We start from the raw sequence: 27,774 nt of genomic DNA, 5'->3' as shown, positions 1-27,774 counted from the left end.
AATAAGAGCAGTCAAGCGAGGGCGGATTGATGCCCCTGAAGTGTATGCAGAAACAGCACACTGTCTAAATCATCTACAAAAACTAGAAGAAATGCTGAAAACAACAACAACAACACAGCCTGATTTCTGTCCAGTAAGATTCAGTACAACACTGTTCAGTAAGACCCAGAACAGTGTTGCCCAATAAAAATAAATAAATAAATCAGATGAAGCTGTTCACCAAGTGTGGCCCAACATCGAAAGAGTTCCAAAGAGTGGAGAGGGAACTTAAATGTAATCATGTCCGATAAGGTGGGACGAAAGCGAGGACTAAAGCAAAATGCTGTATGAGAAACTTCTACCCCATAGGATGCATTAATGGAGAAAGTACTTGCCCATAAACATGAGTCAAAGGCAAACGGCAAGAGCACAGTGCTGAGTGTTTAAGGGTTAACTGCCATGAATATAAAATGGATCTGGACAACTATACGACCAATAAGTGGGACTCTTCCAACAGAAGAACACCAAAGCAGTACAGCGCTAATTCTTAAAGCACATGAAATGCAAACTGGGAATTAAACTTGGCTGAGACACACAGCAAGGTTGCTATCGGCTTGTCAGGCCAGAAACCTGGGGTTTGTTAACTTGCAGCTAAAACTCTGGCGTGAGAAGAACACTGGCACTGTGTAAGAAAGGATTTGGTGCGAAGATGAGTGGAAGGAAATGATCAGGCTTAATTCTGACGCTCCCAGGCCGTAATGCTATGTGGAACGCGGCCACTCAAAATCGTAATGCTAGATAGAGTTCCGCTGCTAAGCTTTTGGCAACATGGTAGCTGCTTCATTAAAATCCAATCAAACTCAGCATGAGCCTCAAACATGACGTACACACATTTAGCACTTTAAAGCCCCAGTCGTTACTCACGCCTGCTGTTCGAAAACTCAGCCAAATTCTGAAGCAGCTACGGAGCTGTTGGACAATCCCCCGCTGGGATTCGAAGGGTTCATTAAATCTTTTCACATTTTTAAGCACTGCATTAAAAAGTTCTCGCTGTGTATTAAAGGTCATAGGACAAACCTGATCGGGAGAGGACAATTATGAAGAGGCAGTCAAGAAGCGAGAGAGACAAATTTCTACTAGATGTCTTAAACCAGTAAGCAGACAGACAAATGCACGTGGCAACAGGTTGCGGTTTCTCACCACAGTAAAGGGAAGCCATGAGGTCATCGGCTCCCGTCTCGGGAGGCTGGAAAATGTACCATCGCTTTCACACAAAGAACTGCCGATTAAGGGCGTCTGTCTCAAATGTTGCAGCTATGGTGAGCACATGCCTACAGGTGTTAAAAACAAGCACTAGGACCACAGCAGGGGCCAAAAGAGAATCCAACACACAAACAAGTAGAGCAGGCTAATGACAGCTTGTAAACCATACGCATGTACACAAGTAAGAGCAAACAACAATGGGACACATGGTCTATACTCTGTACTTTAAAAACAAAAACAATATAAATCCACACACAAACACACACACAGACAGTTATTAATTTCTTTAATAAAACTTTATCACATTAATGGGTCACTGTTTCTGCACACATTTACAAAAGAAATTGTACTTTTTATTACTTATTAAATGTTCCTGCTCCTTTGCTAGCAGGTGTTTTCATTTATTACATGAGAAAACGTCGTACATTCTGAGAGACCACAGCACCGCCGAACACTTCAGGACATGCTGTTACAGCAAAATGATCAACTACCACACGGTAGCAATCATTAGAAAGGAAAACCTATAATAAAGCACTGACTTCTAATCGTTGGTAGATAGGCGTGGTATCAATATTTTCAGCTTCCAATGAACCACTACCTTGGACTAGCACTAACAAGGTCACCAAAATGACCTCCAACATCCTGATTGCTTGAAACATAATGCAAACATTGAGCATGTGAAGGTGGCTGGTCGTTGATTTTTTCAGTTGGATTCTGATCTCTAGGATACCCTGATTATCAGAAAATGGAAGAGGAAGAGCGCAAGACATGAGTCTGTTTGAGGAAAGAAGAAAGACAGTGTTCTGAAAAAGTAGGATGCTCAACATCATGTAGATGTCCATTATCCTGAACAATCTTCCTTCTTCAAGCGAGAACAAGATGCTCAGAGTCTGCTGAGCTTTTAATACCAAACTAATTCTCGTTTAGAAAACAAAGATAGTCAATTGGTTTTTAAAATAGATTTTGATCTACACAAATAGTGCCCTTAGTTCCTTCACCATCATTATCATCACTATCATGAGGAGGAGCACCATCTGCTTCTATGGAGTCTGTTTGGATACATCGCCAATGCAGGAAGGAAGACGCACCAAGTTCTGGACAGCAGGACTATGAGGGTCATCATGATGACCTTCAACATCCTTATTGATGTTTTTACTTAAACAAGGAAGAAGAATACAACACTCTGAACTGTTTGATATCACAACCATCGTCATTATAATTTGGAGCATGCCGAGATAGAGAAAAGAGAAGCACCTTCTGCTTGCATGACATTATTACTCTGTTAGGTGACAGCATCAAGGCAAGAAGGAAGATGCACTACATTATAAACAGCAGGATCAACAACATCCCTATCAATGTTCTTGCTTGAAGAAGAAGGAACAGAGACACTCTGAGCTGGCGGTGTTTTTAATATTACCACCACCACCACCACCACCATTATTGTTTAGAGCATAAAAGGTCATTTAAATTTTGGGTTTTGATCTATAGAAGGGCTGCCCTCATTACTACCACCATCATCTGCAGGAAGGGAAAGAGATGCACAAGCTACTTCCATGGAGTCACTATTCTCTTTGGTGACATCAGTGCACGAAGAAAGACACATGGCATCCTGGACAGCGGGACTCTCAAGGTCACCTTCAACATCAATGTTCTTGCTGTGAGAATGAGGAAGACACCCTGAGCTTGCAGTATTTTTGATATCACCATCATCACATTCGTTTAGAGTACGTTGAGGAGAACTCTCGTTTAATCTTTTGGTTAGATTTTGATCGATAGACGTTCTACCATCACCACAATTCTCATCAAGAAGATGAGCAGCATCTACTTCCATAAGGCCATTGGTGTGTTTGGTGACATCATCAGGGCAGGGAGGAAGACAGTCTGCATCATGAAGTGCAGGACTATTAATGCCATCTTTAACATCCTTATCACTTGAAGAAGGAGGAAAAAGACACTCTGAGGCTGCTGTGTGTTGATCATCGTCATACTTATTTAGAGAACGTGGAGGTGAAGAGGCATCATCCGATTTTCTGGTTAAATTTTGATCTACAGAAGTGCTAACATACTCATTATTTTTAAAGACTGCACAACTGACACTCCTGGCAGTATTTTGATCATCCTTCTCCTCCTCCTCACTTCGAATCTCTCCTTCCTCCAGGTCAGATTGTGCCGCTGTTTCGTTTTCTGGTCTTGCCGTGCGGCTCTCTAGAGCTCCAAGCGCTTCTGAAGAGCAGGAAGGACGTGTTGAGATGATGCTCCTGTCTGGAACAAACACAAATCACATTTCAACTGGGCGACGAGATCTTTAACGCTGCACATAAACTGACTAAATTATTAAAGCTGAAGAGCAAGAACATTGGGCCAGTGATCAAGAAATGGTTATTGAATGATATGAATAATTCTTGACTGTACTGTGCGTGCGCTGATTCTCTCAAATCTACAGAACGCATGGACTCTGGACTCCAAATCATAACACAATGGTTCACTCACTTCCTGTAGAAGAGTTAATTTATGGTCCAAATTACTGTCTTACTATTGTTCACTTAAAGGTAGGACTGCAATCAGGTCTTGGAGACATTTTCCGAAAACATTTAGACATAAGTCAGAGAAACAGATCACACGTTAGATTAGGGACTCATCAGTAGCTCCTTAGAGCGCCCCCTATCCCCCCCATCGCACTCCTGTCATTCTTGTTGCTACAGTAATTATACTGTGATGTTTTATCTCCCTGCACAGTGCCCTCACTGACCGAGTCTGGCTAATGGAGATATTAACAGCTTAATAAGGCCACTGGATTACACAAATCCTGTTTTCAGTCAAGAACAAGGCCTGGATTGTGTCACTCCTTGAAAGGAAGCATGTGTTTGGACGATGACACTTTTTAGCCTCTTCAATAGTGCCAGGATTCGTCTCCTGACAGCTGTACGAGTGTGTTTAGTTGACATTTCGATGAGTAACGTGGGGAGGAAAGACAGAACAAACGCTGTCTGAGCTCGCATGAGCAGGGCACAGCTCGCCTGAGCTGTGCTTTGAGCTTTACCTGGGATGCGGGCACAGTACTCCTCACAGCGCCGTTCTTTGACGACCACATGGAGCTCTGGATACTCCACCACTGTTTTGAACATTAGGTTCTCTCTCAGCGTTTTCTTCAAGTCCAGCTCATGGTACCTGCAAAAAAGTGGAGCCGAGAGTGGACAAGGACATGATTTGAGTTACAACAACGATTCAATGAACCAATCAATCTCTTCCTTACCTTTTAATTTCAGTCCCACTCATTTATGATTGCCTACCTGACAACATATTACTTGATGGTAATTTTTTAGATGAGAAGGCCTTAATTAATTCTCTAGAACAGCAGCTCTGACGGTGCAAGTTTATGTTAATGTACTCGCTCTAATACATTATTGTTTCCATGGTAATAAACTGGACTTTAAACTTCTAACAGAAAACTTCTATTAATACCAACGATATCAAAGTGTACAAAAGTTTTCTTCAATAGCTATGGAAGGAGTCTCCAGTGACAGAATGTCTACAGAACACAAGATTCCTGAAAAGCAGAGTTGAACTTAGCAAATTGTTTTTGTTCGGCAAAACGTGACATTTTTTTACTCGTTCTCTCCAAGTTATGGGGGATGAGATTAAGTGCTAACATTTAGTCTTGGCCAAAGTAAGAAGACAAGCCAATCAGCAGAAAAATACAAAGCCAGCAAATAATAGTGATCATTTTCAGCAAGCTGTTTTCTCCGTTGCATTAAGATGAAATCCAGGTTGCTGATGTTCTGAAGGACTGGAAAGGCGCCACAGACTAAAGGTAAGGGTGTCTTAACCACTGGCATGCCCAGGTTAGAGAGGGCATGACCACTATGCACAACACAACCAGAACAAGCACCAGCACCAATCGAAGTTGCTTAAAGACGCATCTGCACTCCATCTTTCTCTGCTCCGTGTTTAGATCCCTGAGGATTTGACATTGGATGGCAGAGAACTAACTTAAACCCAAATCCTCAACAGTACACCGTTCGGCAGGATAACGTTATTGCATAATGGTTCGTGGTGCTTCTGTAAATGGCTCCCAGGGCCCGGGAGCAGCGACGTGTCCGAGAAAAGGTAGTGAATGGCTGTTTGGAGATTTCAATAGCTCCAGCATTCATAAGAAGTTCTGGAAAACGGCAACGATAAGTGATCGTTTAAATGTGCTGCCAGGACGCGGCTGGCACTCGGTGTGTGCGTCGAGGAGTTAGCCAGCCCCGTGACCACAGCTATTCTCTCCCCTGGCCAGGAAACGCTGCCTAAATGTTGCGGTGCATCTGCGCCAGTGGAAAACGGGCACTTAGCAGGATCAATCTTATATACATAATGTATATATATATGCATACATGTGCATGTTTCTTTATCCACCCAATTCTGTATTTCTTTTTTCTGTGTGTGGCTGAAGAAAACCAGCTGTACAGAGAGTGTGCAAAGTTCCAGAGCAGTTCAAAGAAACTAAAAGGAAAAATAGATCAAAAATCGACCACAGTGTAAACAAACAAAGCTGCACGTGGTGAAAGGCCTTACATCCTCCATACGCTCTTACTGGAAGAGCGGGCTACGTTTCAGCGCAAATATGAAACGGTTTGGTGTGAACCAGAGTGACCTGGGGGAAAAAAAGCTGCAATTTAGATCTTTTACTTGGTAAAAGAGTCAACATAATCAAAATATTTGCAAAAACGGTGTGGGAGAGCGGAGATATTCGCCATTACCACAAGCGTGATCAACACTTGTTAATCGTACACTGACAGCTGCTTCACTCCAAGAATTTACCACCAATTTAGTGCCGGTCTTTAGTATCATATTAACGACGACATGAACACACAAATAAATAGGTGCTTGTCAGACATGGTGCTACTAAGGCTGGAAGTCAAAGAGATCAGCTCCTTATTAGTGCTTGATTCCTCATATACAACTAAAATTTATCATACAGTTGTATGTAGTTGATTTTCAAGGGTAAGAAAAATTACCCTGACTCCAGTTATATTAAAACCTCTGTTGGCCGCACTACCTTATCGGCAATTCCGTTCAAGGCTCGTCTCCCCAGTTCACTTTCAACTCTGGTGCAGGCAAACGTGTGATTGCACGAAAAAATAAGAGCAGCGTGCAGTGATTTTTCTTTTTTTGGGGGGGGGATAGGGGTTGTACCTGGTGCCAAAACAACTTACACAAGTGCATGAACAGAAGTGTTTGGATATCTGCAAACAAAACTTGGAATGAAGGAAGGTTTTTTAAAAAGAATCATTACTTGTGACTAGATACGGATTCATCACTACGAGTCTGAGAGTAAACGGCAGAGTATGGAACAGAAACATTCTCAATCGCTCACCGAGAAAAAGTTCGAATTATTATTATTTTTTTTTATTTATCAACGCCTACAGTTTTTTGGGATTCACAAAGGCCAGTATTGGAACATCATCAGGAAAACTTTGAAATAAAAGATGCTTATTGAAGAGCTGAAGCCTAAACTTGGGAATAAAACAAAAAAAATTTTTATTTGTCGCAAACACAGTACGATATATGAAGTAAAATGCTTAAACACAGAGTACCGCTATCCAAGGGCATCATTTTGCATGACGACGAATGTCTGCCCACACTGGGATGAGGTGTTGAAGCATCCTCCCTATAGTCCTGTTTTCGCGCCATCACACTTTTACCCGTTTGTCCTCGTAGGACCAAAGATTCTTTGGTTCACGCGCGTGTTCTTGGTGTTTATACAGCGGTGTGTATACAGTATACAGTAGACCAGTCCGCAGTTCATAACGTTGTGTTGAGTCATGCCCGAGCTCCACAGGAACGCATATCTCCATCAGCTTTGTCACAAAGCCACTAGCTGAACATCGTCATGCCCGCCTCCTCCTCCTTATCGTTCTTCCTGCCAGCTTCGTCCTTCCTCTTGTAACTCCACATGTGCATCCCTCTCTCGCGGACCCACCGTGCCGAGTCCCAATGGCTGACGTAGGCCTTGACGTGATCCAACGACACTCTGGCACCGATCTGTTCGTGCTGCTGTCACGATCAGACTGCTGAACTAATACAGACCATGTCCTTTGGGGAATGTGTGCGTACTGCAAACTCTGTACCCCCAAGAACATTATTTTCATCATCTTTTTCTTTTTCATTAGTTGTACTCGATACCTTAACTGCTGACAGCAGCAGCAGGACAAGCGCTCTGGGAATGTGCCCCCCGCTGGCCTCCGCAATTAAGAATACAAGCCAGGAGCGGGGGAAAAAAAGGGGGAGGAACGAAGGAAAAGACACCGTTCATGTGTTTGGAACGAGCGCTAGCAAGCGTTTCGCCAATTTCCTGTTATTATGCTTGAGTTATTTTAACTATTCAAGGAGTGCTGCTGAGAGTAAGGAACGTTAGGATGGGTAGAAAGGTTGGAGCTACAGTTGTAACAATGGCAACCAGCTGCCAATCACTGAGCAAACAAAGCCCGGGGGTGGGGGGGGGTTTGGGGGTTTTGGGTTGTTGTCTAAACTAGGGCTGCACGATACATCGTCATCGCATGCGCGGTAGTCACATCGCAGGCAGTCACGATGCAGGGATCGGGAGTGCCTGGCAGTTGTTGCCACAACTCCCGGAAAACACTACAAATTTGTTTGACCATTTAAGTCGTCACCACAAGGTACTGTATGATGAATGCAAAGCCAGATCGGATTGCCGTCCAAAGCAAAAAAAAAAAACTATTTCGGATGCGTTTGCCAGTGTGACGCGTTACAAGAAGGGCTCTAAGCGACATAAAGATGTCACTGATGCTATTACATTTCACCTTGCGAAAGACATGGTACCAATAAACACGGTCACCAAGCAGGGTTTATAAACATGATCCGCTCGCTTGACAAGTGTTATGTTATGCCGTCACGCATTTATTTTTCTCAAATTACCATCCCAGAGCTGTACAACAAATGCAAGGCACAAGTGGAAACCGCGCTTTTATCACAAGTGAAATATTATGCAGCAACAACCGACTTGTGGTCCAGCCGAACAACAGAGCCCTAGACAAGTCTGACTGTACGTTATGCCTCTCACACTGCAGGCGCTAGCAAAGCAGAAGCAGTGCGTGTGTCGCGCATAGGCAGAGCAAAAGCAGCGTGCAGTCATGTAGATCATAAAGAACTGTGTATATATATAGATTTATATAAAGAAACCAAATATTTTTATAGAGTTGTAGAAAAGTTTAATCTTTTTTGTTAGCTGATGACCAACACTTGTTTTACTTGCTAAAAAAAAGTATACAGACTAAAAAAAAAAGAAAAAAAAAAGAGAATCTTCTGACGTATTATTTTATTTATTGTAAGATAATTATTGTTAACATTTGTTATTGTCATTACAACAAGTTAAGTTTAGCCTATTACAATTTATTATTATTTTTTTTTTTTGTGACAAAATATATTTACTAATCTGTTTTCAAAAAAGTTGTTGAATAAAATGTTAAATTACTTATTTTGTCACTCATGTTAATTCCTTAATGTGATATTAAAGTGTCCTCTTTTTATTCACAAAATGAGTTCCCTTTCATCAGGGTAAAAGCAACATTCTTTATTAATTTCATAACATATTAGAGCCTTGATTTGCCTGAATTGACAGTGAATAAGGTGAGTCAAACGGTTTATGAAACAATCCAAAATAAGCCTAAAAAAGTATTTTATTTCAGAGTTTTGATTATACTTACTTAAAAGCAAACTATTTATTTGCTTACAAAATTACCCCAATTATTTTTGAATTATTTGATTTTTAAGCAGTTCAAAACACCTGATGAACATAAATAAAGTTGTACACATCGCAATATATATCGCAGAAAAAAAATAGAATCGCAATGTAATTTTTTCCCAATATTGTGCAGCCCTAGTCCAAACCTACATGGCCGTTTGTGAAAAAATAATTGCTCCCTACACCTAACTGGTTGTTCCACCCTTAGCGGCAACAGGTTTTACACTTCGTTGTGGAGGAATTGTGGTGCCAAATCTTTGCAGAATTGTTTTGGTTCGGCCACACTGGAGGGTTTCTGAGCATGATCAGCCTGTTTAAAGATCTCAATCAGATTTTAGTCCGGACTTTGACTAGGCCACACCAAAACTTATTATTTATTTATTTATTTTAGCTATTCAGAGGTGGTGATGTTAGTGTGAGGGTCTGGGGCTTTGCAACTTCAGGACCTGGACGACGTAATGGATAAAACCATGAATTCTGCGCTCTACCACAAAATCCTCGAGGAGAATAACCGGTCATGAGTTTGAAACAAGCGCACTTGGGTTATGCAGCAGGTTAATAGTCCCTAACACACCTTTAGGTCCATATCTGAATGGCTTTAAAAGAACGAAATTAATAAAGTTTAGAGGTGCGCAAATCCGATTGAGGCCATTCATCCTCAAAAACCCTCTAACGTGGCTGAATTAAAAAGATACTGCATAGAAAAGTGGCAAACTCTGGATTGTAGGTGTTCTTATATATTAATGGAAGAAGCCAAAGGTTAAAAATAATGTGCGTGCTCAGGATTAAAGCAGGGCTTTATTTTTTTAGAGGACGGACTTAACTTTTCTCCTGCCAGACCAAACCAAAACACGGCCATGTGGATCTGAGAACGTTCGGAATCTGATCGGTGACTACACTTGACTGCACCTGAGTTTTTTTTTTTTTAAATGAGCTTCCAGAGTATTTACTTTGGCTAGGACATTCAGGTCTGGGAAATGTGTGTGCTGGTATTATGTTTCAGAGTGCCTGGAATTCCTGGGTAAACCATTCCATGGGTGGAGTTTAGGTCAGAGATTGGATGAGCAAATTTAACTTTGTCAATTAATAAGAGGGTAATTAATTTACCCTACGGTATTCATGATGCCTGGGACAAGTGACAGCTTAATATCCTGCTATTTAAAATGTTACTGTGACAAAGATAAGTAGTACGATGTTATTGCGGATGAGATAAAGGACGGAGGGTTTCATCTACAAGCCACCCAGGAAATCGGGGCAATGGATATACATCCACCATTTTTGTGGCAGTTAATTATAGGGTCAGGGTGCCAAATGTATCTGGGCTCTTGGGGTTGAATGACCATGTTTAAGGGTCCAACTTGGTACTACAGGAAAATAATTAATAATTTGGTGATAAATCATCACTATATTCCTTACTTACTTCAGAGAGTTTGGTAGCCTCTGCTCAGACTTCATAAACACACTGAGCCGATCGATTGGAGTGTCAACGTACATCTTTAAGCTGCAAAAAAAAAAAAGAATTTTTTAAAAATAATAATCTAAGCACAGAACATTGATGTAGGATTAACTCTTATCCACAAGCTGATCGATGTAATCACGTCCCAGAAACACTCTAGGACCATGGTTTTTACAAGCACATACTTATGATGGAGCAAATATAAGCATTCAGGATGACACCTGCATGAAGAATGAGGGTTAAAAATAACCAGCGTGCCGGGAACAAAAAGAGAACCGCCTGTTCTCATGCCAGTGCAAACAAAAACACAGTCGCGCAGCTTCAAGAGAACTTTTTTCCTCCTCCCCGTTTTAACCAAACAACTAAGCGCTCATCATTCTGGTGTTTTGGGATAAAAGCTCGAACACCAGCACAGCCAGCGGGAAGGGAAAGCCTGAAGACACCAGTTCAGCATCTGGTGTTGATTTCTGAATCATTCCTTATTTGGGACAAAGTTCGGAAGAAAAGAAAATATGGAAAGAGAGACAGAAAAAGAGATATTGTCCATGATAAACAGTATGCGTTATGATTATCATTTTCTTTACTTTCTATCAAACTGAAAATTATAACCTCAAGACAGATGGATCAAGAGTGTGTGTATGAGCAAACAGACACACGCACACAAACACGCATCTTCCCATCTTCATCAGACTCGGCTTCATCCATCTGTCCTCAATCACATCCCTCGCTCTTGATGCTCCGAGATGGCTCCGTCCCGAACCCTTCTCACGCCGCATTTCCTTCATGAATCACTCGGGAGGAATCTTGAAATTACCCAGAACCCCTGGGTGGACAGGTGGAACTGGAACAGTGGGACGGTAATCTTGTTAGGGTACGGTATGTGCGCTGTGCTTTCGCTCCAAATTATGTAACAAACACAGAGCGAGGACATTAATAGAAAGTTTGCGGTTTGGACTGGAACGCATTGTTCGGGGCTAATGGCTTCTGCAGGAACGATAAACCTGTCTTGAAGCTATATTCGCCCCACTTTCCATCTCTTTGTCTTGAGGACATGATCACAGACTAAAAAATAAATTCATTAATTAAATGACTGAAGTCAAGCAGCGATGACGGAGACGTGCGCTGAGTCCGTCCCAGAATGTCTTTAATCATACGTGGTTTTTGCTCCTTTCCTTCCTAAAGTTTCACCCGGAGAGGTTTATAGCTGTGGCTAAATCAGGAACATTTCTGAAAGTTACTCGGAAATGTTAGTCGTATTCTTATAAAAACAGAGCTACTGCTTTAGTGCGAGATCACGTGAAGTTGAGCATTAAATTTTTACGACTTTTCAATCTGAGCTGGAAATCACGCAACAGGCAGGTAATTCCTGTGTCACAAAATACAGCAGCCGGTCAGGTTCAAATATGGAAATTAAGTCCATGCAATCCACGTGCCTTTCCAGACTGCACTTTTGTTGTGTTTTCTGTTATCTAACAAAATTTTTTTTCCTAATCCACCCAAACATTAACTGAATTTACAACTCTGGACAACTAACAATTCCAGAGAGACACTTCTGCGAAACTTACTTTTGCCGTTTGACCGGATCCGATTCGGTCGGGTGGATGTAGTGGCTCAGGATCTTCTCAAGAACTTGGTCTTCTGGAACTCTTAGGGGGAGAAGAAGAAAAAGAAGAAGCAGCAAAGTAATGATTAACATTTGTTATAAAGGTATGTCAAATTTAAATTTAACATTTAGAGGAGATTGAAGAGGGACAAAATTTACGCGAATGGGACAGAGGAAAGGAAGTACTTAGTAGTAGAGCATCAGAGGTCGTGTCCTACCTGGCAGAGTATTTGGCGTTGCTGTGAGGGAAGAACAGCTTGAGGTACCAGTACAGCTTCTTTTCTCTGGAGGACAAAGAGAGCGACACTGACTCGTTTGATCACTTTATGGTTGTTTAATTAACTCGTTCATTCTTTAGGGTGGGTAATGTGAGGGAAATCTCTCAGCATGACTGATTTATATAATGTATAAACAATATGAGGCTGTAGGAAAATATATCATAGCTCACTGGAGTCAGTAACTGACTTAACATGCATGATGCAACAAAATTCTAAAATTACTTTAGAAGTTTTCAAAGTTGTAAGATTTTTTACAAAATAAAGTGCATCATAATTAAAGGTGTAAGGTATACAGTAGTATTTAATCTATGATCTGTTCATATCCGTCCAACCGCTCCAGTGCACGTGTGAGCTGCGGATTATCTGCAAATTTAAAGTTTAAAAAGAGGCAAAAATGCAGTTTTAGGTGCACAAATTATACTGTATTCTTGCTCATCAGGGTTGCCAGATCACACCGACAAAATCCCGCCTAGACAGACAGTGCTGAGAAACTCAGTCAATTCTGATAAAAAGGAACAATAAATAAATAAACAAAACAACCTAAATAATAAACACGGCTGAGTACTAGAACTCATACTGGAGCTTGATTATACAGTACACACCTTGATTCACTAAAATTTGCCTATTTTGTTACACAATCAACCACACAATTGTCTGGACCAAGAATATAAATTTACCAAAAAACCTAATTACCAGAAATTGGTTTAAGACGCTGCTTGCTCAAGTTTGCGAAGAATGACCACAAATTTACCACAAAACTAGAACCAGAGACTGGAACAAGGTAAACTCTGATCTGAAAAAAAAACAACAGCTAATCAGATTTAAGTTGCTCAGGCCAACAAAAATAAATAAATGGATAAAAAAAAAAAAAAATCTGATGACTCAAGGACCATGAACCGTAGGTTTGGTCCTCAAACAAACAGTACTTCATTCACCAAGAGTTGAGGACACAACTAGGAAGTAAACGCAGAGAACAAGTCAAAAAAGTGGCTAAAATCCAATAAAACACTTTCGCAATTTGTTCCATCATTCAGAGGGTAGGAGTTTACTCTCACATCAAACCCTCAGTGGTAAAGGGTGACCACAACGTAGCTGCACGCATACATGACGTGATGGAACCCCGGCACTATGCTGTGGCTCTAATACACCGTACAATATATTAAACCCTCACTGATGATCCTTTAATGCTCGTGAATAAAGACTAACCCCTCGTTTTTGGATACGATACAAACATCTGGTGCGAGTGAGGTCAGTCAGGATGTAGAACATACAGGACACCACGCTGAGGACATTAAACGTCCGTTTACACTAATATCTGAGACGCGTTCAGCTGGAGGTTGTGCGTCATGTCGTGGTCGCATGTCAAGCGCTGCTTTTAAGGTACGACATTCTTATGTCCAACTCTACTCAACAATAGAGTTTGGGGGGGGGGGGGGGGTAATGGGGTAATTTAGTCCCATTAACGTTCCTAAATGCCAGTGCAAGCATTCGACTACACGTCCCAGAATGCAACAGATAATGAGGTGAGAGCTGAAGACACCATACCTCTGCTGAAATAAAGAAAGAGTTAAATCACCCTGCATCACTGTTAAGCTGGGAATAGAACAGCATTGTGGGTAATTTGGACGCATGTTGACAGACCCTGAGAATTTCATTAGCATATAAATCTTGATGTTTACAGTTGATGGTGTAAAATTATTACTTATGTAGATCATTTCTGTGATGAAAGGCTCCGTACCTCCTCCATACCTGCTAAATGTATAAACACTAGATTTAATTCCTCCCTCTTAAAAACATAGCATGAAATCTGTACCACAAGTAGGCAAAGAAAGACAGGAACTGGAACGAGTACAGAGCGCATGGATTAAAACTGACAGCTGTGCAGGTTCGATGTACAGATAATCCCAAACGCAAACACTCCGGGAACGTGAACTGGATGCTGTCCCGAGGCCCTGCAGGGATCTGCTATTATCACAACGGAACAAAACACACTTACATGACTCCACATGTGACTTTAATAGAATCTAACATCTGGGGACCGGGAGGGAGGCGGGGGGGGGGAATTATCTGATTTGATTGCGAAATCATTTCTTCGTTTTCGTTCCTTATTTACTAACACAGCTCTTCCTCTCACTGGAGGAGCTATATCCAGTCATTTATCATTTATGGACAGAGTCTCTGGTGTCAGTGCTTTCGGACTTCTTATCAAAGCCCAAGCTTCCTTGTGGTTTTGCAGTAACAAGCTGCATTGTTTTTTTTTAAGCTTAATAAATTTAGAGACTGGTGAAGAAATAACACTTGTAGTGCATCGAGAAGAAGAAATCGTTATTAAAAAATAAAAAATGACAGATTTTTTTTAAGGGGGGGGGGAAATGTTGTGTTCTAAGAAGAATAAAACATTCAGGATATGCTATGAGCGGAAAATCATCAACTTTAATTTGGGAACAGTGCCGCTGGATCATGTTACACCCTTAAGCATTTTATTAGTTATACAAGACCACCCAAGAACTAACATTGTAAGCGCACACTGGGTCCATTAAACTTATTAAGAACCAGAGATGGATGCTCTAACACCTAGGGGACTTCAACACCAACACGCACCAAAATGAATAAATATATAACATCGCAGGCATGTAGAGGAACAGTTATGGAAAGATTTTTTAGATCAAACATTGAATGGGCAGGGATTCCCCCTGTGGATGTGTGAAGGTATTCCAGCATTCCTCTGGGATTTATGAGTGTGTTCAGGCTTGGCTGTGACTCCAGGGTGAAGGTGTGTGTTGGAGCTAGCCTGCTCGCAAAGGTGAAACAGCATTGTTCTGATTCTGAGCCGACGTCAAATGGAAAGTATTATTTTTTTCTCCTGCCCCCCTTTTCTCGAATGGAAAAAGAGGTTTGGCAGAAAGACGCTGACGGGCGTTGGAGGGCGAGGTGAGGACGCCGAACCACTCCATCGCTCAAATATTTTCAGGGTTGAAATGAAAGGCCGCGTGTCAGGTATGTTACGGGCGTAGACTTTTGAAGAAAATAACATCAACAGCTTCAAACAGACAGCCGCTAAAGACTCTTTGGAGCTGCTTTCTCTGAGGGATCTGAGGATCCTAATGGGTAGCATATCTACCCAGAATTCCTCAACGAACCGGAAAAACTCTATAAAAGGAGATTCGTAATAACCCGGGTTGTGCAAGCGCACGTCCCAGTACAGACTTATCCTCGAAACAGGAAAACAAGATCCGGATTCCAATAAATAGTAATAAACAAGTGTCTGACATGTAGCTCAGAGCAACAAACATGGCTTTCATAACTGTATTTTTCCGTCCTGCAACCACAAACACGACACAACAGCGAAAGGACGAGAATGTCATAGCTGCAGGGTAGCGGTGGGCGTGGACGTGTTGTTGTTACGGTGCTGGGTTTGGTCTAGTGCGGGTGTTCAAACCTCTAAATGGCTGTTTTAGGGTACTGAGTGCTGCTTAAACAATGATGGAGGTGGTGTGTAGTTTCTGTGATGACTAACAGGACATGACGACCAAAAGCCTCCTGGCCAAAGTGCAGCCACAACAGCAAAGTTATAAAGTTTCTAGACAGCAGATCAGACAGAACATAATTTTATAAATTTTTCTTAATCCGTAGCTGGTTGTTAACTGGTTAAAAAGAATTAACTGAGTGTCACAACCATAACAAATTAGTAACGTAGGACAAAAAGTTTAAACAAACAATAATAAAACACGCAGCGTTCGTTACTGAACCGCAAGAGCGCCCTCTTATTGGGTTATATATACACAGCAAGTACCCTACATACAAACTTCTTTTAAAGTTTTTAATTGAGAGAATAGCATGAAGTGAAAAGAAGGCAGACATTGATCAATCATCGGCACAATTCTAAAGAACAAGGATCATAGACCATGTTAGTTTTATACTGTGTATAGGCAATTGTGTAAGTATCCTAATACCTAGACAATGTTTAAACTACAGAGAAATATTAAGCAAAACAAACATTACCTTTTACTAGAAGATAATTTCACATATACACATTACAGCACAGTGAAATTCTCTTTGCATATCCACACTTTCGTTAGGGAGTAGGGGTTTGAGAGCGCAAGGTCAGCCATGATACAATTATCCTTTTTTTTTTTTATCCAGTCTTTGATTCGCACCCCATCAAAGCTGCTAAACCTTCCCAAAGCCAGAAAAAATGAGGTACTTTTTGCAAAGCATACTAACAAATACCCTTTGGCCACCACTGCACCACATAAACTTCCTGCAAAGCATCAGCCAATTCATGAAAATGTGCGAGCTTGGATATAAACATGTCCAAGATATGGGGACGTTGTGATCCTGCTAAGGGCCAAACTGACCACAAAAGACAATCCTTCGCTGCATTAGTGCTGGACGAGATGATCCCTGATCGTTTCCAAATTACACAAGGACACCAAGAAACATTCGTTATTACACAACACATAAACAGTGCCAGTGTGGCACTGCTTTTGGACAAGTGGTGAAGTTTAGGAAGGGTTACAGTATTAAAGTGAAGAACAAGAATGCTGTGCGAACAGCAATGGAAAGCCTACCTAATCAGGAGGCCGTTTTGCAATGCAGCTCTTGAATATTCACCTTAAATTGTATAAAATTTACTGTACTAACAATTCTCTGAATGCTGAATGTAAATTGAGTATTAGATCCTTCTGCATTCGAGCTATGAAAAGAAAACCAACATGCATGCTTGCATGAACGTTTGTCTTGATTTAGCACAGGTCACTGTATTAATGATAAGCTGTAACCTCTGTAAACTGTATGAACAACTGTACAGTTTAACAGCCATCGAAAACAAATAATGCTATAATAAAATAAAAAGACGGGTTTATGGTGTGGCTCTGATTTTATATCATACACTGAGGAATTCCTGGTGTTGATACAGAGCTTTATACGTTATATTTTCCCTTCTGGTCAGAATTTAAATATTGATTTGTGTGCTTAAGACAGCATAAATATCTGGACAGGAATTGGGGCAAGGGGGAAAGTCATGCATAGCCTCGAAAAGTGGAGAGACAGACTAAACAGGCGTGCAAGCTGCTCTGCACGTCTCATTGAAGTGAGAATAAAAAAGCAATAAGATGATTTAAAGCTGTTGACATGATGGCTCGTCCTGTCTCTCCATTATAAACGTGCAATTTTCCTGCCGAGTGTGTCGACCATCACGCGGCAGCTCCGTCTGGCCTCTTGACTGACGAACAGGGAGGGGGACGCCGTAGAGCTGAAATGATTTAGCCAAAAAGACAGAGAGAGAAACGTAATGCAATAAATAATTACTTGCATGTGCGAGGCGAGTCGTTATTTATAAGGCTACGTTAAAGGCAGTAATGGCTCACACACCCGATGAGGAGATATCTCTTCTGCATTATTTACAGTCTGTAAATATTATATACACTATAACGTGTTGCCACAAAGTTGGAACAGAATGTTGTTGCACGTTCTAGCGTTACAGTTTCCCTTCACTGAACCTGCACAGAGCCCTGACTGAACACCCTGGGGACGAACTGGAAAACCAAGAGCAGACATTTTTACCAATTTCTTCAACATCTGACCAAAAAAAAACAAAAAAAAAAAAATAAGGTGTCTGGATTAAACACCAATGGACAGCATGTTTTTGTACTTAGTTAAGCTATGCAATGTGTAGCTAGCTTGCTAGAAGGTCTGGCTCTGACGGGACTGAAGCTCTAAGTTAGTCAAAAAGAGGCCTTTGTTAATGCACAAGTCCATAAGCGGACTAACAACAGTTGTTGTCTGCCTCACAACTACATAGACTATGGCACAATACACTGCAAAAATTTGGTGCAGAAGAATAAATCAGCCTTTAGACCGCTCACCCATCCGCTAAACACACCAGGAGCAGTATTCGATCTCCTAAGTCTAGAAGTGTAAGGCATTAGTATTAACCAGGCCTGGTTGCCACCAAGTTGCCACCGATGGGCCCTTGAGCAAGGCCCTTAACCCTCAACTGCTCAGATGTGAGATAAGAGCTCTGGATAAGAGCGTCTGCCAAATGCCTAAATGTAAATGTAAACCAGTAAACCAGACCACTGAAGAACCGAATCCCCTGTACTGTGCTCAGGTTTGGTAGCTCACACAAATTCTTTTCTGCTTTGCTTCTTTTTTGATTAAAAACATTGGTCAGACCAAATTCAAATAAATTTGTTTAAAGGAAACGCCAACTTAAAAGGACACAGGGGAAAAAACCCTGCTTTCCAAGACATTGAGTCACAGCAACTGGACTTCCATTTCGTTCCCCTTCCATTTTACTGCTCAGCCCAACAGCCTCTTCAAACTGGAAAAAATTTGATGGCGACCCAAGGCTCCTCATCCTCCAGGCTGTCTTGAATAGGCCAAGTAGACAGGGAACCTTAAGGACTCTTTGGTGGCACTGGAAAGTGCAGGAGGTGTAATCACATTCCTAAGAAGTTAAGAAACAGTCTGGATTAAGGGGGGGCCAACCCTAGTCCTCGAGAGCTGCATCCCTACATGATTACTTGGATACTGATTACCTGGATCACTTGTGTTCAGTAAATTACAAGCTGGAAGATACCATCTCAGAGGGTGGAGTGGGGAAAAAAAGAGAATTTGTATCGCCCAGTTTCTAAATGACTGGACGCACCTGATCCAGGTAATCAGCAGTGAGGGATAACAGGAAAACATGCAGAGCTGCGCCTCTCGAGGACCAGGATTGGTCATCCCTGGTCTGGAGGATATAGCTGGGCTCCCTAACCTACCCAACTCAAAGTAAAGAAGCTGCTTGCACAAGGACTGAAACTTTTCGCCAGATGGAAGTCCAGATGCTGTGAATCAATTTCTGGAATCAACTTCACCTGAACAATGGAGAATCTTCATTTTCTTTTGTTAGCATTTATGTTCCAGATGTATCTATGTAACTCTGCCGTACAGGTTTTACAAGCCTTGGATGTGTTAACCAATTAAAAAAAACAAGTAGGCGGGACATCCGTGGTGTCTTGTGGATACATGATGGGTGTGTCTCCTGCATGCTAGGATGTTAGCTGGCACTTCTGCTACGTACTCGTAGACATGCATTACTTTCTCCAGTGTACAAGATAACCTAAGATGGCACTGTGGCTTAGTGATTAGCACTGATGCCTTGCACCTCCAAGACCCAAGTTCGATTACTTGCCAGTTTCAATTCCCGCCTCTGTGTGCACGGAGTTTGAATGTTTTCCCCGTGCTTGGTAAGTTTCCTCCGTGCCCTCCAGGTTCCTTACATAGCCCAAAAGACATGCAGATAAGGCTAAGTGCTATTCCCAAAGTATGTGAATGAGGGTGGGTATGTGCACGCGCGTATGACTGGCAAATGATCGGCACAGTGCCCATGGTGTACCCCACCTTGTGCCCCAAGTTTCCTGGGACAGGCTCCAGGTCCCCCCTCCCTGTATACAGAATAAAACGGTATAGGTCATGAGACAAGAACTTGAGAATATCGAGACTGCAGTAAGATGCAAAGCTGCACTACAGAATGCAAAATAACATGTTAAACACTAAAGTGGCACTTTTATATATACAGTACAGGGCAAGGCATTCTTATAAACCCAGTTTTAAAAATAAGGCTTACCAAGAGTCAGGAAAAAAAAAAAAAAACATGCTATGAGAGAGAGCAAGCTTGTGTATAGAAGCATCTGCAGCCACTGTGCAGCTCACATCTGCTTTTTATATAATGTACTCAGTACATTGTGAAACTGCTTCCTGCCTGCTGCGAGCCACCCTACACCTCTATCTGTCTCTCTCCGCTCGCTGCACAGCAAATCCTGAACTTGGCCTCGTTCCACTGTCAAAACGGACTCGCTACTGAAAAGATCATTTAACGCTCAGCACGAAGAGGATTTTTTGCCTAAGAACATCAGATCTGATGACGGTTAGCACAGAAGTCTTTCTACACTCCACATGCCAGAGCTATTTCGGGACTGCTCTTAGGAAAATGATGAACAGAAGCTTCTTGAAATTTTTGGGAAGCCTTTGTTTGTTTTATCCAATTGCACATGCGTGTGCGGTTATGGCTGCCCTTTTAAAAAAAATTACTCATTTTTGGTTTCTTAAAAGTCCAAGCTGTGATTCGGCCACAATAGCGAGGCTTTGTGCCACATGACGATATGGTGGTTCTGACGGCTAGGTGCGACAGCTTGATTGTGTAGATGCAAAGGTCAAGGGCACAATGATATTAAGAGGACATTTCCCCTCAGGGCAGAAACTTTTCTTCTGAAAAGTCCAAACCATAATTTAGTTCCTGTCATTCCTATCATACAGACAGAAATCACACAAAAGCTGCACTAATAAAGATACATTCACAAGCACGGTCCACACAGGACAGCTAGACCAAGCGAAGGGACCATGGTTCCAAAATGCAGGTGCGCCAACAGGACGGATGTATTAATGTCGAAAGAGAGATCATAGAAAAATTAAGAGACACGGCAGGGGTAGCTGAGTGGTTAAGGTATTAGACTACAAATGGGAAGGTCACAGGTTCAAACCCCAAGGCAAAGCCCTTAACCCTCAACTGCTTTAATCTATAATGAAATAAAAAATAAATAAATAATAAGGCACTCTGGATAAAGGAAGTCTAACAAATGCTGTAAATGTAAGGAAATAAAATATATTGATGACAGCCAGACCACAACCAATGATGGTTGTACCAAAATTGAACTCAGTCACACCAACGTTTACAGCAGAGTCTTAAAACAAGTAAAGATCAGCGATGCAACTCAAGTGGGAGAACGAAATGTTCCAAATGGGCAAAGCTGTGCAAAAAGCTGCAAAGAAAACTGGAGAGGATGGTCTTGCCAAACAGAGAGGACATCTGTATAAATGGTTAAGAGGACAGTCATACCAACTTCAAGACCATTGTTGTGACATTGTCAAGAGAAACAGTACACAAGTATGGCCACAAATCAGTTCCTGATATCACCCATATAAGGATGTGGTCCCCTGTTGAGTCTGGTTCTGCTCAAGGTTTCGTGCTATTGTCGTCTCAGGAAGTTTTCATCTCTTGCTCTTTCATGTCAGGGAGTTTTCATCAACAGATTGGTCAGGAAAACAAAAGTGGTGTAGAAGCAAAGGTACTAGGCACAATGATATTAAGAGGACATCTCCCCCGCCCCTCCCCCAAGAGCAGATTTTTTTTTGCATGAAAAGCCCAAACCATAATTTAATTCCTGTCATTTCTATCATACAAGCAGGAATAACACAAAAGGTGCATTAACAAATGCTCATCAGGGACAAAATGATCATAATTTATACTTATTTCAGACTTTTAACTTTTTTCTATTCATTCTGTAAAGCTGCATTAAGGCAATCACCATTATTAAAAGCGCTATATAATTTTAGGTTGAGAGTCTGGTCAAACCCAGGGGCTGAAAGGATGTTTGAATTAAAAGTTGAAAGGAAGACTACACAAAAATCAAGACGACAGCATTCCCAAAGTCAGTTGCTCCAAAGCCGAGAAAAAAAAAAAAACTAGAAATTGAGAAAATACCACACTGTCGAAGCCGACAGGAAGGATGTACCAAAAGTCGAGATGCCAGCTGTGCCATAGGCACTCATCCGCAAACTACTGGCCATATTCTTATTACGACGACTGTCACTATTCCTGTCATGCAAGACTGCTGAACTCCTAACATTTCCAGCTTGTGATCGTTCACCACGGTTGAACTGGATCATTCTTTAAACAGCTCTGTGCTTGGACTGGTTTCTGATTAAACAGCTCCAACACTTTCCAGACATTTTTTAACACTCATCTTCTCTGACAGCTGGTTAGCTAGTGTCTCGGATTTAAACCAGCTGGTCTTAAACTTTCTATAGGGACAAATTAGGGGACAAATGTGTCATCAGGACCTCTCTGGTCTGGTCCGTGTAACTGTCGGATCGACTTTCCCGGCATTGTGAATCGGGCTTATGCCCACTAATAACCCCGTCCAGCTAAATTAATGGAACATTTATAGCGAACCCCATATGCGTGAAAGAGTTAGGCACAAGGAGTTCAGGCTGAAATGTGTGTGTGAGTGACATCACTGGTGTGTCTCCAGCTGTGCGTCACTCCCTGCCGAGCATCTGTGGGTCTGTCTGCGTTCCACAACAACTTTATTTAACACCCCCACACACACTAAACTGACGAGACTCACACTTTCAGACATGAATGCAGCCTTTGTTTTATCCTTTGCTGCACTTGTTTGATGAGGTGCGGAGTGTTTTCCATTTCTATGGCCACGCTGACGGAAGAACTTCCAGTCAAAGCCACACAGAATCTACAGCCTTCTCCCACTCGAACCAGGAACTCACCGGTCAACATCTCCAAAGTCCAGAAAACTGACTTTTTCAGTACTTGGAAAAACTTGGTATACCTTGTATAATTGTCTGGAATTCCCGGGCTTTGATATTCAAGCACGGTACACTTTGATAACGTTTGGGAATTTCATCAAAAGTCGATGAAATATTGGCCTGCAATTTTTCAGAAATTGAGGGTCTAAAAGTGTGACTTTCGAAACATGCATGTTCTAACACTACAACTTCACAACGTTGTGGAATTCCAGAAACGCAGGTTCTGAACATTCTACAACTTAATATTCCTGAAATTCAATTCATGTTCTAATGTTGTACAGCTTGAGATCACAGAATTCCAGAATTCTTCATCACATCATGACACTGTTTTCAGGAATTAAGGATCTTCTCCCATTCCGTAACCTTGTGTTCTACCAGGTAACCTGTAAAACGTTCCCAATCTACAACTTTATTTACCAAAGTTTAAACGTCCTACCACAGGAACGTGGACATTAGACAAGACGCTGTTTTTTTTTATAAGACGTGTCACACTCCAAGCGCACGAGGTATCATCTGGACGTTTAATTAAACTCAGTGCCAAAGAACTTTGTTGAAGTTCTGCTGATCAGAGAGTCACCCTGTTGTTGAAGCTTCTACCAGCTGGGTGTGGACTGTAAAGGCTCTGTAAGCAGGCAGCAGAGACGGTTTCTCTGTCTATGGGGAAGCTAGAGAGAGTGTAAGAAAGAGGGATCTGAAGCATGCAGTTCTTCTAAACGAGAGCGCCACCATGTGATCCGACCCGGAACCTCCACTTAGCTTTTCTTTATCATTTCGTCTTATGATGTCGAATGGTTTCTTCTGAACCCAATTAACCATGACGAGAAAAAAAGAAAGAAAACATTTCTCTTCGCCTACAGGATGACAAACGGATGGATTAAAGAGAGGCGCCGTTACACATTCATTCCCCAGAAGTTGTTTCAGCGCTATTTAATCCTCCTTGCCAAGCCAATCATTTAGGCAAAACGTCCTTCATCCCGAGTACACAGTGAAGTACGACTGCACTTCAGCATCGGTTTTCTTCCGCTAACCATTTCCATTAAAAATAATTACTATTTGTTTTTTCCTTTTATATTCATTCTCCATTTGTTTTTGCTGTTGTCTTGCAACCTTCATTTCTTCCTTTCATTCTCATTTTACTGTCTTTTTTTGTCTCTTGTTTATTGACTTGCATTTTTTTCCCTTTTATTCACCTACTTACCTCCTATCTTTTGTTTCACCATGTGGCTGTTTTTTCCCTCGTGTCACTGCTCGCTTTTCATGTAGACATTTTTTTTGTGTACGACAATATGGATGTTTTTTTTTTTTTGCTTGTTTAGTCTTTTTTTTTTAAACAGAGTATTAAGTGTTCTTAAAAAGTTTTGCTTAAGTGTGGGCAGAGCCTCAGGTTCATCTGCTTAAGATTAAAAAAAAAAAAAAAATTTTGGCTAACGAGTAAGTCGTACGTTTTGTTATAGAAGGAGGTGTTCTCTCTGCGCCGGCTGAATGACTTCGGCAGGAGCTTCAGAGTCACTTTCGCCGCCCTCGCGTTCCGCAACAGCAGCTTCGCCTGAACACACACACACAAAGACAGACCAAATAATAAACATAGATAAAACACATACGTACATAGATTAAATAATTAAGCACCCATAGACAGCCATGAATTCAGCACCAAGACGCCTTAGACCAGGCCATTTAAGGAACATGCGGCCTTATATCTGTGGTCCCATCTGCACTGCACAAGATTTCAGAGGATCTGCGCAAGATATCTGTCATCTGATAGAACACATCAGACCACTGATTTCTATCATATAAAATATACTCTGATAGGTACAACCTGTGATCTGATCTGCACAGTATGTACATACACTGTAGGAGTGGTGTGATGGAGTGTGTAGCAGCGTGTCTCTGTTGGGTCCATCAGCGATGCGCCCCGTCTCCTCCAGAAACCTGTAGTCTACAAAAAAACGCCGCGCATTACATCACTCAAGACTCCACAACACCCACGTTAAACAAGATACATCAGCTTGTGGATTATACTATTTTATATATTATTGATACTGCTCACCTGAGATCAACTTAACGACTTGTTTACTCTAACGCTAGTTAATGAGTTTTATTCTAACACTGATCCACTCATGGTTACGGCTAATGTTTTATGAACATTACAAAACAGAGTGTGTGTGTAAAGGTGTGAAGAGTCACCGCTGAGCAGGTCCAGGTCACTGAAGCGAGACAGAGCGACGAAGGCGGTGCGATCCCGAACGCCGCTGCACCCTGACTGGAGCTTGTGCTGCTTCACACAGGGCAAACTATGGCAAGCACACAGGGACGTTTCAGCACACATCAGTATACCTCATACTTTAATTATCAGATGATCGGTCATATTTTACTTCACAAATAAAAACTATTTATTCCAAAACGCTAAGCAGCGGGAGCACACAACAGCAATCAGACATATCTGTATTTTTAACGTGTACAGGACTCCGAATACATATTTATAATGATCTGAATATCTCTGTGTAGGTCAGTGGAAGTTCAGTGTTGCATCATGACACTTTTTTTGTGGCAATTCTTGTAAATCGCCTTACTGACTGCAAAATTATTATTTTTTTTCCCATGCTGGCATTTGAAGTGGTAATATGTTGCAGTTCCTCTATAATCCAACAGATTTTAAATTATTCACACATCGGCAAGCAGCACAGCATTCTGTGTGGTATGATAGAATTATTCACTAAGTCTGTTTACATTAAAAAAAACACTTAATAATGTTGTGTTTATTAATATCGGGATATTTATAAAATCACAATCCTTATAGAATTGCAATACGAATCGAATCGAATCGTGATATCGTATCGGATGGCCCCTGGTGATTCCCGTCCCCATTGATTAGCACCATTGTTGATTGAATTATTCACTTTATTTATTTTAAGCATTTAATACTTAAACAATGAGAGAAACGACTCAAAATCTTAAGTCTTATTTACAGCTTCAGTTATCATTTTACTTATTTTATCTAAATATCGCTGGCTGAAAAGCATCCAGAGACAAAATTAATAGGCATTTGCATATATGTGTGTGTATTTATTTTTGACCTGCAGGAGCACTTCTGGCAGCTGGGACAGCGGTACTTGGCTTCTTCAGCTTCACACACATCACAGCTATGGAATAAAAACAACACGCAAGATCAGATCAGTGAGAGAGACACTACAAAACAATAAGAATTGTTTTTAATGTTTTAATCAAAATAAACCATAACATTTAAAAACAATATATTGTAGGAGGGGGACCTATGAGTTTAGATTCAAGTCAAAAACACTTCATCATCATGTACAAAACAGTTTGGGGTTTCTAGGAAAGGTTTAAAATCGATGAGGTTCACTAGGATCTGTCTGGAACTCATGTACAGCCCACGTGGGGCACTGAAGCTGAAGTTGTAAATAAGACTTAAGATTTTAAGGGCGCGCGGCCCACCTGGGGCACTGCGGAGGGCGCGCGGCCCACCTGGGGCACTGCGGAGTCACGTGTTTCATTCGAGACCATTCCGATAAACCCCGCCTGCCTCTCAGAGATTAGCTACGGTACCGCACGAGCCCGCCACTGATTGGACAGTGGAGCTGTCACTCACATCACCGCAGCAACCACAGAACAGCGGCGCATGTTATAAACAAACCACGGAAGTAAAATAAATGTTTGTTTGTTTGTTTTTTTGTCACCGCGCCTCACACTTACATTAGTGCACTTCAATTGTATATTAGTGTACAGTCACCGACAATATATATCCCAGTGTTAACAAAAAAAAGAAAGAGACTGTATTTTCCAGAATGACGCTACATGGCGATAAAAACAAGCCCATTTTACCTCGTCGTTGATATTTTCCGCTTCAGTGCTCTCCGTCCGTCTTTCTCCGCGTCCATGTCGAGCTGTTTGTGTAAAACCGCCGCGACGTCCCGCATGTTTAATCTCTAATACCGCGTTAATGATATGCCGCACGCACAGACACGCTCACTTCCGCCGCACGTGTGCACAGGCTTAGCGCTGCCGTATTTCTGTTCGCAGCGACACTTTACGACACATGTCGCAAAACGCAAGGAGTGCCGCGTGAAGTTAAAATCAAGTCTCATAAACTAAATTTACCCCCCCCCCCCCCACACACACACATTTTTTTTTAAATAAACACATCATTTCTGTCACATTATTTTATTCTATTTTATTTTGTTTAAACATGTTTGTTTGTCTTTGGTCTAAACTGAGAAATTAGGCTTAATAAAATAATTACTTGAAACATTTAACTAGCCATACAACTTAATAACAAACATATTACAAGGGCAATGTATACTAAATGTTTAACTATTTTTGTTGTGAAATGTTATTTTGTTACTACATAAACAGTTAGAGCTTTGAATTTGAGGATTTTTCTCATTATTATTATTGTTGTTGTTGTTGTTTGCACATAAGGTTATCATTGATAAGGTACTTGATTTTATTTGACACCTAATATGTTATGGTTTCCTAAAAACATCACATTTGGGATCTGCATTAACGGAATAAAGAAAACCGTTATATGTGTGTAAGGAGTCTCCAGTGTGAGCGCTGTGTAACAGTCTGAGGTAAAGTTTTCAACATCTTCAGCTGTTTTATGTATCTGTGTGTTTGTGTGTCTATTTGGTTAAAAAGAGAGCGAAAAAAGCAAATACAGAGGAACCTCAGCGTACTAAGCATTTTCAGCACATGAACGAACAAACTGAACTGAACTGAACAGAAGGCCAACTAAGTCGCGTGTATGTCTGATGTCCAAAACTTTTTTGCGTCAGTGGAAAGTCAAGCGAAGCTTGCGATTTTTATTTATTTAATTTTTTAGTCAGCGAAAAGTGTTTTGAAGAAATCAACCCACAATACCAACGTTGCCTTCAGCTTGACCTAATTTTGGTAATATTTTTGTATTATTTTAATAAACAATGTATGTTTTTCCATCACCACTGGAGTAACCAGCTTGGATAGAGTTCAATAAAGTGCTTTTAAACAACTTTAAGGATAAAAACTTAATCAGTTTTTGCTGAAGGATCAGAAACATAAGATAGCGACGATCCTATCTCGC

General features: G+C 41.3%; 1 protein-coding gene across 1 annotated transcript; it reads right to left on the bottom strand.

Moving 5' to 3' along the window:
* Nucleotides 1-1,511: 1,511 nt before the first annotated feature.
* Nucleotides 1,512-26,671, bottom strand: znhit6 (zinc finger HIT-type containing 6). Its single transcript, XM_053481960.1, has 10 exons — nt 26,538-26,671; nt 25,772-25,837; nt 24,882-24,988; nt 24,545-24,633; nt 24,140-24,243; nt 12,267-12,332; nt 12,011-12,091; nt 10,410-10,490; nt 4,283-4,410; nt 1,512-3,504 (listed from the first exon to the last, which is right to left on the bottom strand). Exons 1-10 carry the CDS (start codon nt 26,630-26,632, stop codon nt 2,702-2,704), a joined length of 1,620 nt encoding a protein of 539 aa, XP_053337935.1. The 5' UTR covers nt 26,633-26,671; the 3' UTR covers nt 1,512-2,701.
* Between the last annotated feature and the right edge of the window lie 1,103 nt (nt 26,672-27,774).

This window comes from Clarias gariepinus, chromosome 22 (assembly GCF_024256425.1).
Source record: "Clarias gariepinus isolate MV-2021 ecotype Netherlands chromosome 22, CGAR_prim_01v2, whole genome shotgun sequence".
NCBI lineage: Eukaryota > Metazoa > Chordata > Actinopteri > Siluriformes > Clariidae > Clarias > Clarias gariepinus.
The sequence above is the reverse complement of the archived record's forward strand: the minus strand, read 5'-3'. Positions and strand labels throughout refer to the sequence as shown.